The sequence below is a fragment of the Chiloscyllium punctatum genome, chromosome 37 (assembly GCF_047496795.1).
Source record: "Chiloscyllium punctatum isolate Juve2018m chromosome 37, sChiPun1.3, whole genome shotgun sequence".
Taxonomy (NCBI): Eukaryota; Metazoa; Chordata; class Chondrichthyes; order Orectolobiformes; family Hemiscylliidae; genus Chiloscyllium; species Chiloscyllium punctatum.
The window spans coordinates 4923363-4936560 of record NC_092775.1 but is presented as its reverse complement, the minus strand read 5'-3'; the positions used below and the strand labels follow the sequence as shown (position 1 = coordinate 4936560).

At 41.8% G+C, this 13198-nt stretch overlaps 1 protein-coding gene across 1 annotated transcript in view; it reads right to left on the bottom strand.

The window, feature by feature from the left end:
- LOC140463211 (potassium channel subfamily K member 9-like) overlaps nt 1-12781 on the bottom strand; it is an 81106-nt gene extending 68325 nt beyond the window's left edge. Inside the window, exon 1 of the mRNA XM_072557000.1 lies at nt 12499-12781. Within this exon, the coding sequence (XP_072413101.1) occupies nt 12499-12781 (283 nt within the window). The remainder of the gene's footprint in view (nt 1-12498) is intronic.
- Between the last annotated feature and the right edge of the window lie 417 nt (nt 12782-13198).

Here is a 13198-nt window from a genome sequence, read left to right as displayed (position 1 = left end):
GCTAGAGAAAGAGAAAATGCTAGAAAAGTTCTAAAAATCGATAAATCTCCTGGTCCCAAAAGGCTACATCCTAGAGTTCTGAGAGAGGTGGCTGAGGGAATAGTGGAGGCACTGATTGTGATCATTGGAGTCAGGGAAAGTCCCAGGTGATTGGAAAATCACTGTTGTAATCCCCTTGTTCAAGAAAGGATCAAGACAAAAGATGGAAAATTATAGGCAAATTTGCCTAACCTCTGTTGTAGGTAAAATTCTAGAATCCATCATTAAGGATGAGATTTCTAAATTCTTGTAAGTGCAGGGTCAGATTAGGACAAGTCAACGTGGATTTAGTAAGGTGAGGTCATGCCTGACAAACCTGTTAGAATTCTTTGAAGAGCTAACATGTAGGTTAGATCAGGGAGACCCAGTCGATGTTATCTATCCAGATTTTCAAAAGGCCTTTGATAAGGTGCCTCATGGGAGGCTGCTGAGTAAGGTGAGGGTCCATGGTGTTTGAGGTGAGCTACTGGCATAGCTTGGGGATTGGCTGTCTGACAGGAAGCAGAGAGTTGGGATAAAAGGTTCTTTTTTGGAATGGCAGCTGGTGACAAGTGGTGTCCCACAGGGTTCAGTGTTGGGGCCAAAGCTGTTCACTTTATATATTAATGATCTGGATGAAGGGACAGGGGGCATTCTGGTGAAGATCACTTATGATACAAAGTTAGGCAGACAGGCAGGTGGTACTGAGGAGGTGGGGAGGCTGCAGAAAGATTTAGACTGTTTAGGAGAGTGGTCCAGGAAACGGCTGATGAAATTCAATGTGAGCAAATGCGAAGTCTTGGAAAAACGAATACAGGCATGGACTATTTTTTAAACGGTGAGAAAATTCATAAAGCCAAAGTAAAAGGGATCTGGGAGGGCTAGTCCAGGATTCTCTAAAGGTAAACATGCAGGTTGAGTCTGTAACTAAGAAAGCAAACGTAATGTTGTCATTTATCTCAAGAGGGTTGGAATATAAAAGCAGTGATATGCTTCTGTCATACAGTCATAGAATTATAGAGATGTACAGCATGCAAACAGACCCTTCGGTCCAACCCATCCATGCTGACCAGATATCCCAACCCCATCTAGTTCCACCTGCCAGCGCCCGGCCCATATCCCTCCAAACCCTTCCTATTCATATACCCATCCAAATGCCTTTTAAACGTTGCAATTGTACCAGCCCCCACCACTTCCTCTGGCAACTCATTCCATACACGTACCATCCTCTGCATGAAAATGTTGCCCCTTAGGTCTCTTTTATATCATTCCCCTCTCACCCTAAACCTATGCCTTCTAGTTCTGGACTCCCCCACCCCAGGGAAAAGACTTTGTCCATTTATCCTATCCATGCCCCTCATGATTTTATAAACCACTATAAGGTCACCCCTCAGCCTCTGACGCTCCAGGGAAAACAGCCCCAGCCTGTTCAGCCTCTCCCTATAGCTCAAATCATCCAACCCTGGCAACATCCTTGTAAATCTTTTCTGAACCCTTTCAAGTTTCACAACATCTTTCGAATAGGAAGGAGACCAGAATTGCACACAATATTCCAACAGTGGCCTAATCAATGTCCTGTAAAACCGCAACATGACCTCCCAACTCCTGTACTCAACACTCTGACCAATAAAGGAAAGCATAACAAACACCTTCTTCACTATCCTATCTACCTGCAACTCCACTTTCAAGGAGCTATGAACCTGCACTCCAAGGTCTCTTTGTTCAGCAACACTCCCTAGGACCTTACCATTAAGTGTCTAAGCCCAGCTAAGATTTGCTTTCCCAAAATGCAGCATCTCACATTTATCTGAATTAAACTCCATCTGCCACCTCTCAGCCCATTGGCCCATCTGAACAAGATCCTGTTGTAACCTGAGGTAACCTTCTTTGCTGTTCACTACACCTCCAATTTTGGTGTCATCGCAAACTCACTAACTGTACCTCTTATGCTCGCATCCAAATCATTTATGTAAATGACAAAAAGTAGAGGACCCAACACTGATCCTTGTGGCACTCCACAAGTCACAGGCCTCTAGTCTGAAAAACAACCCTCCACCACCACCCTCTGTCTTCTATCTTTCAGCCAGTTCTGTATCCAAATGGCTAGTTCTCCCTGTATTCCATGAGATCTAACCTTGCTCACCAGTCTCCCATGGGGAACCTTGTTGAACGCCTTATTGAAGTCCATATCGACCACATCTACACTCTTCCCTCATCAATCCTCTTTATTACTTCTTCAGAAAACTCAATCAAGTTTGTGAGACATGATTTCCCACGCACAAAGCCATGTTGACTATCCCTAATCAGTCCTTGCCTTTCTAATACATGTACATCCTGTCTCTCAGGATTCCCTCCAACAACTTGCCCACCACCGACCTCAGGCTCACTGGTCTATAATTCCCTGGCTTGTCCTTACCACCCTTCTTAAACAGTGGCACCATATTTGCCAACCTCCAGTTTTCCAGCACCTCACCTGTGACTATCGATGATACAAATATCTCAGCAAGAGGCCCAGCAATCACTTCTCTAGCTTCCCACAGAGTCCTAGGGTACACCTGATCAGATCCTGGTGATTTATCCACCTTTATGCATTTCAAGACATCCAGCACTTTCACCTCTCTAAGATGGACGTTTTGTAAGGTGTCACCATCTATTTCGCTACTTTCGGTATCTTCCATATTGTTTTCCACAGTAAATACTGATGCAAAATACTTATTTAGTATCTCCCCCATTTTCTGTGGCTCCACACAAAGGCCGCCTTGCTGATCTTTGAGGGGCCCTATTCTCTCCCTAGTCACCCTTTTGTTCTTAATGTATTTGTGAAAACCCTTTGGATTCTCCATAATTCTATTTGCCAAAGCAATCTCATATCCCCTTTTTGCCCTCCTGATTTCCCTCTTAAGTATACTCCCACTGCCCTTATACTCTTCTCAGGATTCACTCGATCTATCGTGTCTATACCTGACATATGCTTCCTTCTTTTCATTAACCAAACCCTGAATTTCTTTAGTCATCCAGCATTTCCTATACCTACCAGCCTTTCCTTTCACCCTAACAGGAATGTATTTTCTATGGATTCTCATTGTCTCACTTCTGAAGGTTTCCCATTTTCCAGCCGTCCCTTTACCTGCGAACATCTGCCCCCAATCAGCTTTTGAAAGTTCTTGCCTAATACCATCAAAATTAGCCTTCCTCCAATTTAGAACTTCAACTTTTAGATCTGGTCTTTCCTTTTCCGTCACTATTTTAAATCTAATAGAATTATGGTCACTGGCCCCAAAGTACTCCCCCACTGACACCTCAGTCACCTGCCCTGCCTTATTTCCCAAGAGTAGGTCAAGTTTTGCACCTTCTCTGGTAGGTACATCCACAGACTGAATCAGACAATTTTCTTGTACACACTTAACAAATTCCTCTCCATCTAAACCCTTAACACTATGGCAGTCCCAGTCTATGTTTGGAAAGTTAAAATCCCCTACCATAACCACCCTATTATTCTTACAGATTGCTGAGATCTCCTTACAAGTTTGTTTCTTAATTTCCTTCTGACTATTAGAAACTTTATAAAGCTCTAGTTAGGCCCCATTTAGAATACTGTGTCCAATTCTGGGGCCCCACTCCTCAGGAAGGACATACTGGCATGAGAGCATGTCCAGCGGAGATTCACCCAACTGATCCCTGGAATGGTAGGCCTGACATATAATGATCGGCTGAGGATCCTGGGATTGTTTTTATTAGAATTTAGAAGGTTGAGGGGAGATCTAATAGAAAGTTACAAGATAATGCATGGCTTAGAAAGGGTGGACGCTGGGAGGTTATTTCCGTTAGGCGGGGAGACAAGGACCCCTGGGCACAACCTTAGAATTAGAGGAGGTCAATTTAGAACAGAAATTAGGAGGCATTTCTTCAGCCAGAGAGTAGTGGGCCTGTGGAATTCATTGCCACAGAACGCAGTGGAGGCCGGGACATTGGGTGTGTTCAAGGCAGAGATTGATAAATTCTTGATCTCGCAAGGAATTAAAGGCTATGGAGAGGTGCGGGTAAGTGGAATTGAAACACCCATCAGCCAAGATTAAATGGTGGAGTGGACGCAAGGTCATTTGGTCTTATGAATCTTACCCCCTTACCTAAAGCTATGCCCTCTAATTTTGGACTCCCTTATCCTGGGGAAAAGACCTTGGCTATTCACCTTATCTATGTCCCTCGTGATTTGATAAACATCTATAAAGTCACCCCTCAGCCTCCTACACTCCAGGGAGAAATGTCTCAACCAATCCAGCCACTCCTTATAACACAAAACTTCCAGCCTCATTAAGTCCTTATAAATCCTTTTTGCACCTTTTCCAGTTCAATAGCATCTTTCTTATAACAGAGCAACCCATACTCCAAATGCTGCCTTACCAATGTCTTGTACAGCCATAACATCATGTCCCAACTCCTATACTCAATGCTCTGACTGATGAAGGCCAGCATGCCAAAGGCCTTCTTCATCACCCTGTCTACCTGTGACACCACTTTCATGGAACTGTAGCACTCCTAGGTCTCCCTTTTCGACAACACTCCTCAGGGCCCTACTGTTAACTGTCTAAGTCCTGACCTCATCTATCTTACTAAATTGTAATACCTTGCATTTATCTGAATTAAACTCCATCTGCCATTCCTCAGCTCACTGGCCCAGTTGATCAAGATCACATTGTATTCTTAGATAATCTTCTTCACTTTGTCTGCTATACCACTAATGTTGTGTCATCTGCAAACTTTCTAATCATGACTGCTAAATTCTCATCCAACCGGTTTAAATAAATCACGAACAATAGTCGATGTAGGCATTGGTCCTTGTGGCACACCACTTGTCACAGGCCTCCAGTTTGAACAACAACCTTTTACCACCACACTCTGTCTCCTAACATCAAACTAATTTTGTGTCCAATTGACTAGCTCTCCCCGGATCCCATGTGATCTAACTGTACTAACCAGAGTACCATGGGGAACCTGTTGTTGAAATGAACAGAGAACGCCTTGGTGCAGGAGATTGGGATGTAGACTCAGTTTGGGTGGAGGTAAGCTATAGTCACTTGTCATCACCCCCCACACTCCTGGTCCTGTCATAACATTGTCTATTCACAGCATAGCCAACCCATTTTCACCCACTCATGGTGCCCACTATTATCTTCTCTTCTTCACTGGCATACTTCACCATCACTTCATTTGTCTAACTTTCTTTCTCTCCCTCTGAGCTCAATCTTTACCCATCCACTCACTCCTTTCCTTCAACAACTCGGTGCCATCAGCAGATGTACCACGTTTTCTGAGCTTTCTGTCGGTTCTGAAGGAGGGTTGTTGGACTTGAAACATTAACTCTGCTTTCTCTCAACAAATGATGCCAGACCCACTGAGTTTCTCCAGTAATTTCTGTTCTTGTTTCTTACAGCAGCACATTCTGGAACCGACCAGAGAACAGGCTACACTAGAGTTGGTGCCATGAAGTTGAAAGAATTGATTAATGACCTTAGAGTAAAGGAACCTCTCAGCAGCAGTGATCGTAATTTTATTGAATTTTGCACCCACTTTGAAAAAGCAGAGAAAGAGAGAATTTGAAAAACTGCAAGTACGTGTGCATGAAAGCTGAGCTCACTGTAATGAACTGGGTTACATCAGGAGAGAAGCAGTGGCTGGCATTTAAAGGGATATTTCCAAATATTCAGAATAAGTGCATTCCTACCAAAAACAAAAATTCCAAAGGGAGGAGCCACCATCTGTGGAAAACTGGAGAATTTAGGAGAGCATCAAATTTCAGTGAAAAGTATATCATTGTGCAAATGTGAAGGGCAGGGCAGATGAGAGGTGGGATTACAAGGAACACAATGAATGACTGAAAGGTTAATCAGGACAAATAAATTAAAGCATGAATGAGAGGAAGCTAGGTAGAAATGTGAAAACAGATAGCAAACTTCTCTATCAGTATCCTAAACACAAGAATATAACAACTAAATAGTACAAGATGGAAGGTCATCACTGACTTCTCAAGGGCAACTAGGCACAGACAATAATTGCTGACCCAGCTAGTGAGGACATAAGCAAATAAAATAAAACTAAGAGCAGGAGAAGGCCATGTAGCGCCTCAAGCCTGCTCCACCATTTAATACATTCATAGTTGACCTTGTCTCAATTCCATTTTCTTGCCCACTCCCATAATTCTCAATCATTACTAATTAAAAATCTGTGTAATTCCTCCTTAAATGTATTCAGTATCCTCATGTCTACCACATTCTGAGAAGTGAGTTCACAGAGTTACAACACTTTAAAAGAAACAATTCCTCCTCCCCTCTGTTTTGAATCTGCCACCCTTTAGCATAAAATTATGACCTTTTGTCCTAGATTGCTGTACAAGAAGAAGCATCACTTTACATCTTAGTAAAGAATGTACAAGTTAGTAAACTGAGTGTTGCTCCTCCAGACTATGAGAATTAATAGTCGATTACAAAGAAATAATGGATGTGATGAATAAATATTTTGCTCCGTCTTTACTATAGGGGATACAAATAAAACTCTGATAATAGCTGTAAATCTGGAAGCTGAAGGAAGAGAGAACTTGGTGCAATTATTACCACTTGGGGAATGGTACTGAGCAAACTGATAGAGCTGCAGGTTGAGAAGTTTCTGGCTCCTGATGGATTTCATCTGTGGGGCATAAAATAGATGGCTAATGAGGAAATAGATGTGTAGGTATTAAATTTCCAAAATTCATTAGCTTCTGGAAATACTAGAATATAGCAAATATGTTTATGGGTGGCATGGTGGCACAGTGGTTAGCACTGTTGCCTCACAGCGCCAGAGACCCGGGTTCAATTTCCGCCTCAGGCGACTGTCTGTGTGGAGTTTGCACATTCTCCCCGTGTCTGCATGGGTTTCCTCCGGGTGCTCTGGTTTCCTCCCACAGTCCAAAAATGTGCAGATTAGGTGAACTGGCCGTGCTAAATTGCCCATAGTGTTAGGTGTAGGAATGGGTCTGGGTGGGTTACTCTTCGGAGGGTTGGTGTGGACTTGTTGGGCCAAAGGGCCTGTTTCCACACTGTAGGTAATCTAATCTAATACTTCACCTATTCTAGAAGGGAGGGAGGCAAAAACAAAAAAAACAGGAATCTATAGGTTAGTTGGTGAGATGTCGGTCTTGGGGAAGGTGTTAGCATAATTCATTATGGAGATTATAACTGGAATTAGTAATTAGGAAGAGGCCGCATGTGATTGTGGAAAGGAAATCCTATTTAAACTTTTTTTTAGGAATTCTTTGATGAATAAAGAAGATCCCATTGATAGATTCCCAGAAAGCATTTGACAAGGTTCCATATAAAAGATTGCTGTGTAAAGTAGAAGCTAATGGTATAGAGGGTAGCACAGTTCGAAGATTAGCCAGCTAGCAGAAAACAGAAGGCATGCAGAAAGGAGTCTTTCTTTCAGATTGGCAGCATGTGACAAATGGGGTCTGTACTGGGCCTTAAACCTTTTATAAATTATTTCAATGACTTCAATGAGGGAATCAAAGGCTTGGTGGCTAAGTTTGTAGATGACACAGAGTTCGGTTGGAAAATGTGTTGTGGAGATGACAATAAGAATATAGGTAAAGTGAGTGGACAGAAGTCTGGAAAATGGAGTGTAAGGTGCAAAAATGTGAAGTTGTATACTTCAGCAGAAAGAAAAAAAAGCAGAGTATTACATAAATGGAGAATGACAACATCTTATTGAATCTCAGAGCAGACTTGAAGTGCCCAATGGCATATTCTGCTCCTAATTTGTACATTTGTTTAAGAGATTTTGAGTTTAGTATTATTTCTACAATGTTTTGAAGTCTTCATTCCCAACTACTTTACAGAGACTGTTGCTTATATGGACCATGGTCCTCTCATACTTTTGAAAACATTTGATAACTGTTTCATTGGCGTTTAATACTATAAGCATATATTTTAAAAATCTTTAATCTCTAAGGAGAAGACAATATTATAGTATATGCTTTATCAAGCAGAAATAGGGAAGAAAAATAAATGCTGGGATTAAGATGGACATGAGTAGAATATGATTATTCAAATCAATCGTATTGTTCCTGTGAAAGTGACATTTGAACATGTAGAAAAGGTGTAGTAATGAGCAAAAATTGTAACAGGAAAATGAAAATTTTAATGGTATGCCTTTTAAAGATATACTTCTATTCTTTTTCTTAGTGGTGAGATGTGATGAAGGTGTATGATATATTATTATTATTATTTGGAAACTTGTGTTCTAAGTACACAGAATGATGTATACCTAAAACTTTGATTTGTATTTCTATATTGTGTGTTCAAAAGAGGAAGACATTTTTTAATGTTCACATTTGAATTTAGTGAGTGGTACCAGCTTGTCTGGAAGTTGGATTACATGCACTTACATGATACCTTTAAAAAACACTTGAGGTGAATAGTTCTTTAGGAAACAAGGAGTTGAAAAGAAGAAGAACAATTGGGTAAAGCATCCTAGGATTCAGGGAGACAGAGAGAGAGAGAAAATTCTTTTGGAAAGAGAACCATCAAATGTTGAGTGAGTCTGCAGGTTTCTTTCAGAGAGAAGCAGTTCATTTAGAGAGGAAATATCGGTAAGGGCAGCACAGCAGTTTTGCAATCTCCAAAAAACACAGTTAGGTCTGAAGAAAATTTTAAATATGGTTTAGAAATTTGGAAGCCAAAATCTGAAAACAAAAACAGAAGGTTTTAATGTCTCAAAGAGGAGGATACCCTACAAGGATGTTGCATGCATTAGTTTAATGAAACCCTCAGAAATAGGTGAGCTGCATTTGCAGTTTATTTAAGAGTCTCAGCAAGAGATATTACTGAAGAATATTGCATTGACTGCAGAGGCTGGTTGAATAGAATCCAAATACTTCGATATCCACTGAACAAGGAACATAAATGTGGAAACAGGGTGATCCTTCACTGAGGGTTGCACAGCTGCAAGATTGTTGTTGAGGATGAAAAGGTTGAGATTTTGTTTCTGATATTTGTAATAAAACCATTTCAACTAGTTCTGGTACGGTGTTAAATATGTTGTGTTTTTTTCTCTTATTATGTGTAATAAACTTTGATTTTCTTTTGTTTAAAGTGCATTTTCAGCCTCTTGTGAATATGTACAGTGAATGATCACCATGGGGAAAAATACTGCAGAAATAAAATGTATGGTCTATCAAATTATGTTTCACTCTGGAATGTGATTTGAATAGTATTACAATCATTTGAGATCATAACATCATACTGAATTACATTAAACACACAGAAAGATGTTCTCTTATTCCACAGTCAAATCACACTAAACTACCGACAAAAGAACGCAAATTCCAAATACTGAATTATGCTAATCCTAGACTGAATTACAGTAATCACACAACCTGTATTAAATTGAACCAGCAGACTGGATTGCAATAATCTGACAACTGAATCACAATGATCCCAGAGATTGGAAGATAATCATCACAAACTTCAATTATATAAAACACACAATTTAACTGCACTACTCTGTTAGCTTTACCTACACTAATCACAGGTTGAATTACGCTAATCCCACTGACTGACACTAACAATACAGACTGATGTGATAAAATGCGCCTTTAAGAAAGATTTGTTCTGTCCTGTGTCTCTTGAAGAGGGATATTGTAAACCTGGTGCTGATGTGTCTCCTCTGGGGAAAGCAGAGTAAATAGCTTAGGGCTTTTTAAAAAGTAGACAAAAGTAGCAGGAGTGGTTTCTGGCTCACACAGACCCAAGGTTTTAGTTTCACTTTCAGTTGCTGAAGTGGGGGGTTTTGGAGTTAAAGTTGCTAGATACAGCTCTCTCTCTGCTAGTAGATTCATATTACCAGTGTTCCTTCTCCTGGACTGGAGAAGACAGCAACTGAGGGAAGGAAATCTGTTTTGCTATATTTGCCTTTGCAAAGCCTGTGTTTATGGGATGCTGCTATATTGGAACAGTCGATTAGTAGTAGTTAAATGACATATTAATTTGTTAAGTATTTTGGTCGAGTTAAAGTTATGCCAATTCATCTTTTTTGTTTGTGTTTTAACTGTGGTGCAAGAATAAAGCATTTTTTGCATAAATCCTAATTGTTTGACCAATCAAATCACATCTTTAAATAAGATAAACTTAGGATCTGGGCCATCACTTTGAAAAATTTTGAGGGGGTTTGGTCTGGTCCATATTTAACATTGTATTCTTTGCTCTGTTCTATTACCCCAATGCACTTTGTATGATATGATCTGTCTTTACTGTACACAAAACAAAACTTTACACTGTAATTAGATAATGCGACAATAATAAATTAAATCGAATTAATATCAGATTCATACCTACTATCCTACAGTCTGATTTATACTAATCTTACAGTTGCATTGCTCTAATCCTAATATCTAGGTACTGTACTACCCTAACACTAGACTGAAGTAATTTCATCCCAACTGGAATACACTACTTTCTGAAATTGGATTACACTATTCCCACAGACTGGATTATGCAAATCTCACAGATTGGATTACATTAACATCCCATACTGAGTAACACAAGATGCAGTTTGAACTATTTAAATCCCAAACTATATTACTTTCAGCACAAAGGACTAATGGCATGACACTGGGAAAATGTACATGAGCCTGGGGTTTGTTTTGCTACCATTCCACATCCCAACATATGGGCAAAGGTTTGGCAAAATTCAACAAAGCAGAGGAAAGTAAATGTATGACCAAAAATAGTGACTCGAATAATTTTTTTTAAAACTCAGAAATTGCTGGAGAAACTCAGCATCTATGAAGAAAAAACATAGTTAGCATTTTGAGTTCAGTGTTCTGAAGGAAGGTCAGTGGACTCCAAATGTTAACTATGTTTCTCTCTGCACAGATCCTGCCAGACATGCTGTGTTTCTCCGGTAATTACTGTTTTTTGTTTGTTTTAAGACCAGCATTTACAGTTCTTTGTTCTAACAAGAGTATCTTACAATGGAATTACTGTGATTCAGTGTGCAGCATTACTCTGGGATTAGTGTAATTCAGTTTGTGGGATGAATGGGACCATTTGCTGGAGTTTAGAAAAATGAGAGCGTGCTCATCGAAATCCATAAAATTCTAGCAGGACTAGACAGGGTAAAGGCAGGAAGGATGTTCCCGATTGTGGATGCATCCAGAACAAAAGGTCACAGTCTACATTCACGGGGTCGACCATGGGGAGCTGGTGGAATTCTCTGCCACAGAAAGTGGTTGAGGCCAAAACATTGAATGTTTTCAAGAAGGAGTTAGATATGGTTCTTAGGGCTGAAGGGATCAAAGAGTACGGGGAGAAATGAACACAGGGTACTGAGGTGCATGATCAGCCATGATCATATTGTAAACCAGAGCTGGCTTGAAGGGATAAATGGCCTACTCCTGTTCCTCTTCCAATGTTTCTGTGTAATTCTGATATATTCCTGTCAGCGGGATGGGTGTAATCTGGTTTGGGGTGTTATGATTGCAGCAGTTCAAGAAGGTGACTCACTCATCTTTCCAGGTAATTACAAGTGGGTACTCAATGTTGGCCTGGCCAGTAAGATCGACATCCTGAGAACATTACCTGTGCATTATCCCTCAGACTGCTTCAACTCATCTTTGCAACTCTCTCCATTTCACCTGATAAAAGAGCAGGGCTCCAAAAGCTTGTGATTTCAAGTAAACCTATTGGATGGTAATCTGGTGTTGTGTGACTTCTGACTTTGTCTGGCCCAGTCCAACACCGGCACGTCTACATTAACAACAAATCAGAGCACCTTCCCAACCAATCAGCATCTTGTTCTCATGCAGTTCAAACTGGTGCTCTCTTTGAAAATTGGCATTCTTGAGTCTGTCCTGAGGATCCCAAGAGAATGTGTTTGAACAGTACTCAGCAATCGCTGTGTGATCTAAAGCACTAAAACAAAGTTTGGAAAAAAGGTGGACCTCACTGAAATCTTGTCAAATCTTGTGGAAAAAGTGAGTTGTTACGAGGAGAATGTCTGTGTCGTCTGCCATCAGCATAGTAGGATCAGCTATGCCAGCTGTCACACAGTTAGGGCTCTGGGAGGTACAATCACCTTGGTGGGTTCCTATTCTGAATATGGGGAAGGTAGACACCATCTTTCAGGGTAAAATAATTAGCCCTGTTGCAGTACGCTTCTCAACAGAACAGGTGAGTCACTCGAGAACAAGAGGGTCGGTTGTGTTCAGTTTATGTCTGAGCATGTTTGTGTTATTACCGTCATACAGGGCTACGAGGCTGTTGATTTACAGGAAGCAAGCTGTATCAGTCAGAGCGTCCAACCATAATACTTTTGTCTTGTTTGCCAAAGTTTAACACTTCCCCAGCCCCTTCCCTCTCCCAGTTATACCCCCAGTTCTCTGCGCTGGACTCACCGCCAGTCCTGTGTGAGCGGAACACACTCTTAAAAGCCTTGACCCTCTCTCACCTATGGTCGTGATCACGGTGATGGCAAAGTAAAAAGAGCCGGCGAATTTCCATTGGTGCCCAGAGCGGTGCGGCTCGGCTTGTAGAACCACCCACTCGAGCTCCTTGTAGTCCTCGTCGCTCATGCCGTACTTGTTCTTCAGTTCCATCCGCTTGGAGTTGAGCAGCCGCTTGCGGGAGGTCTCAAAGTCAGACTCCAGCGCGTCGAAGACGGCGGCGCCCACCAGCAGGTAGGTGAACATGCAGAGGATCAGGGAGAGAGTCCGCACGTTCTGCCGCTTCATGGCCACGCGAGCCCGGCTCCAGCGCGCCGCATCCCCGCCTCCCCCGCCCACAGCACCCCGGGCACTCCGGCCGCGGGGGCGCGCCGCCTCACGCGCTCCCCCCAACGTGCACGCGCCTTTCAACTCATTGAGCGAGGAAGCAACTAATTGGGCAACCGACGAGTGTTGGGGGTTGGGGGGCAACACTTTGGCCGGGGGAGGGGGTAGCACGGGGTTGGGGCGATTGAGCTTGGGCTGGATTGTTCGGGGATGGGTTAATCCAGACCCCTTTTGCTTTGGGCTGGATTGGTTAATTTGGTATGGGTTAGTTTGGGAAGGGCCGCTTTAGGCTGGATTGGTTGGGGTTGATTGATTTGGGATAGTTTGGGATGGGCTAGTATGGGATGGGGATAGGCCGGGGCTGATTGATTTGAGTCA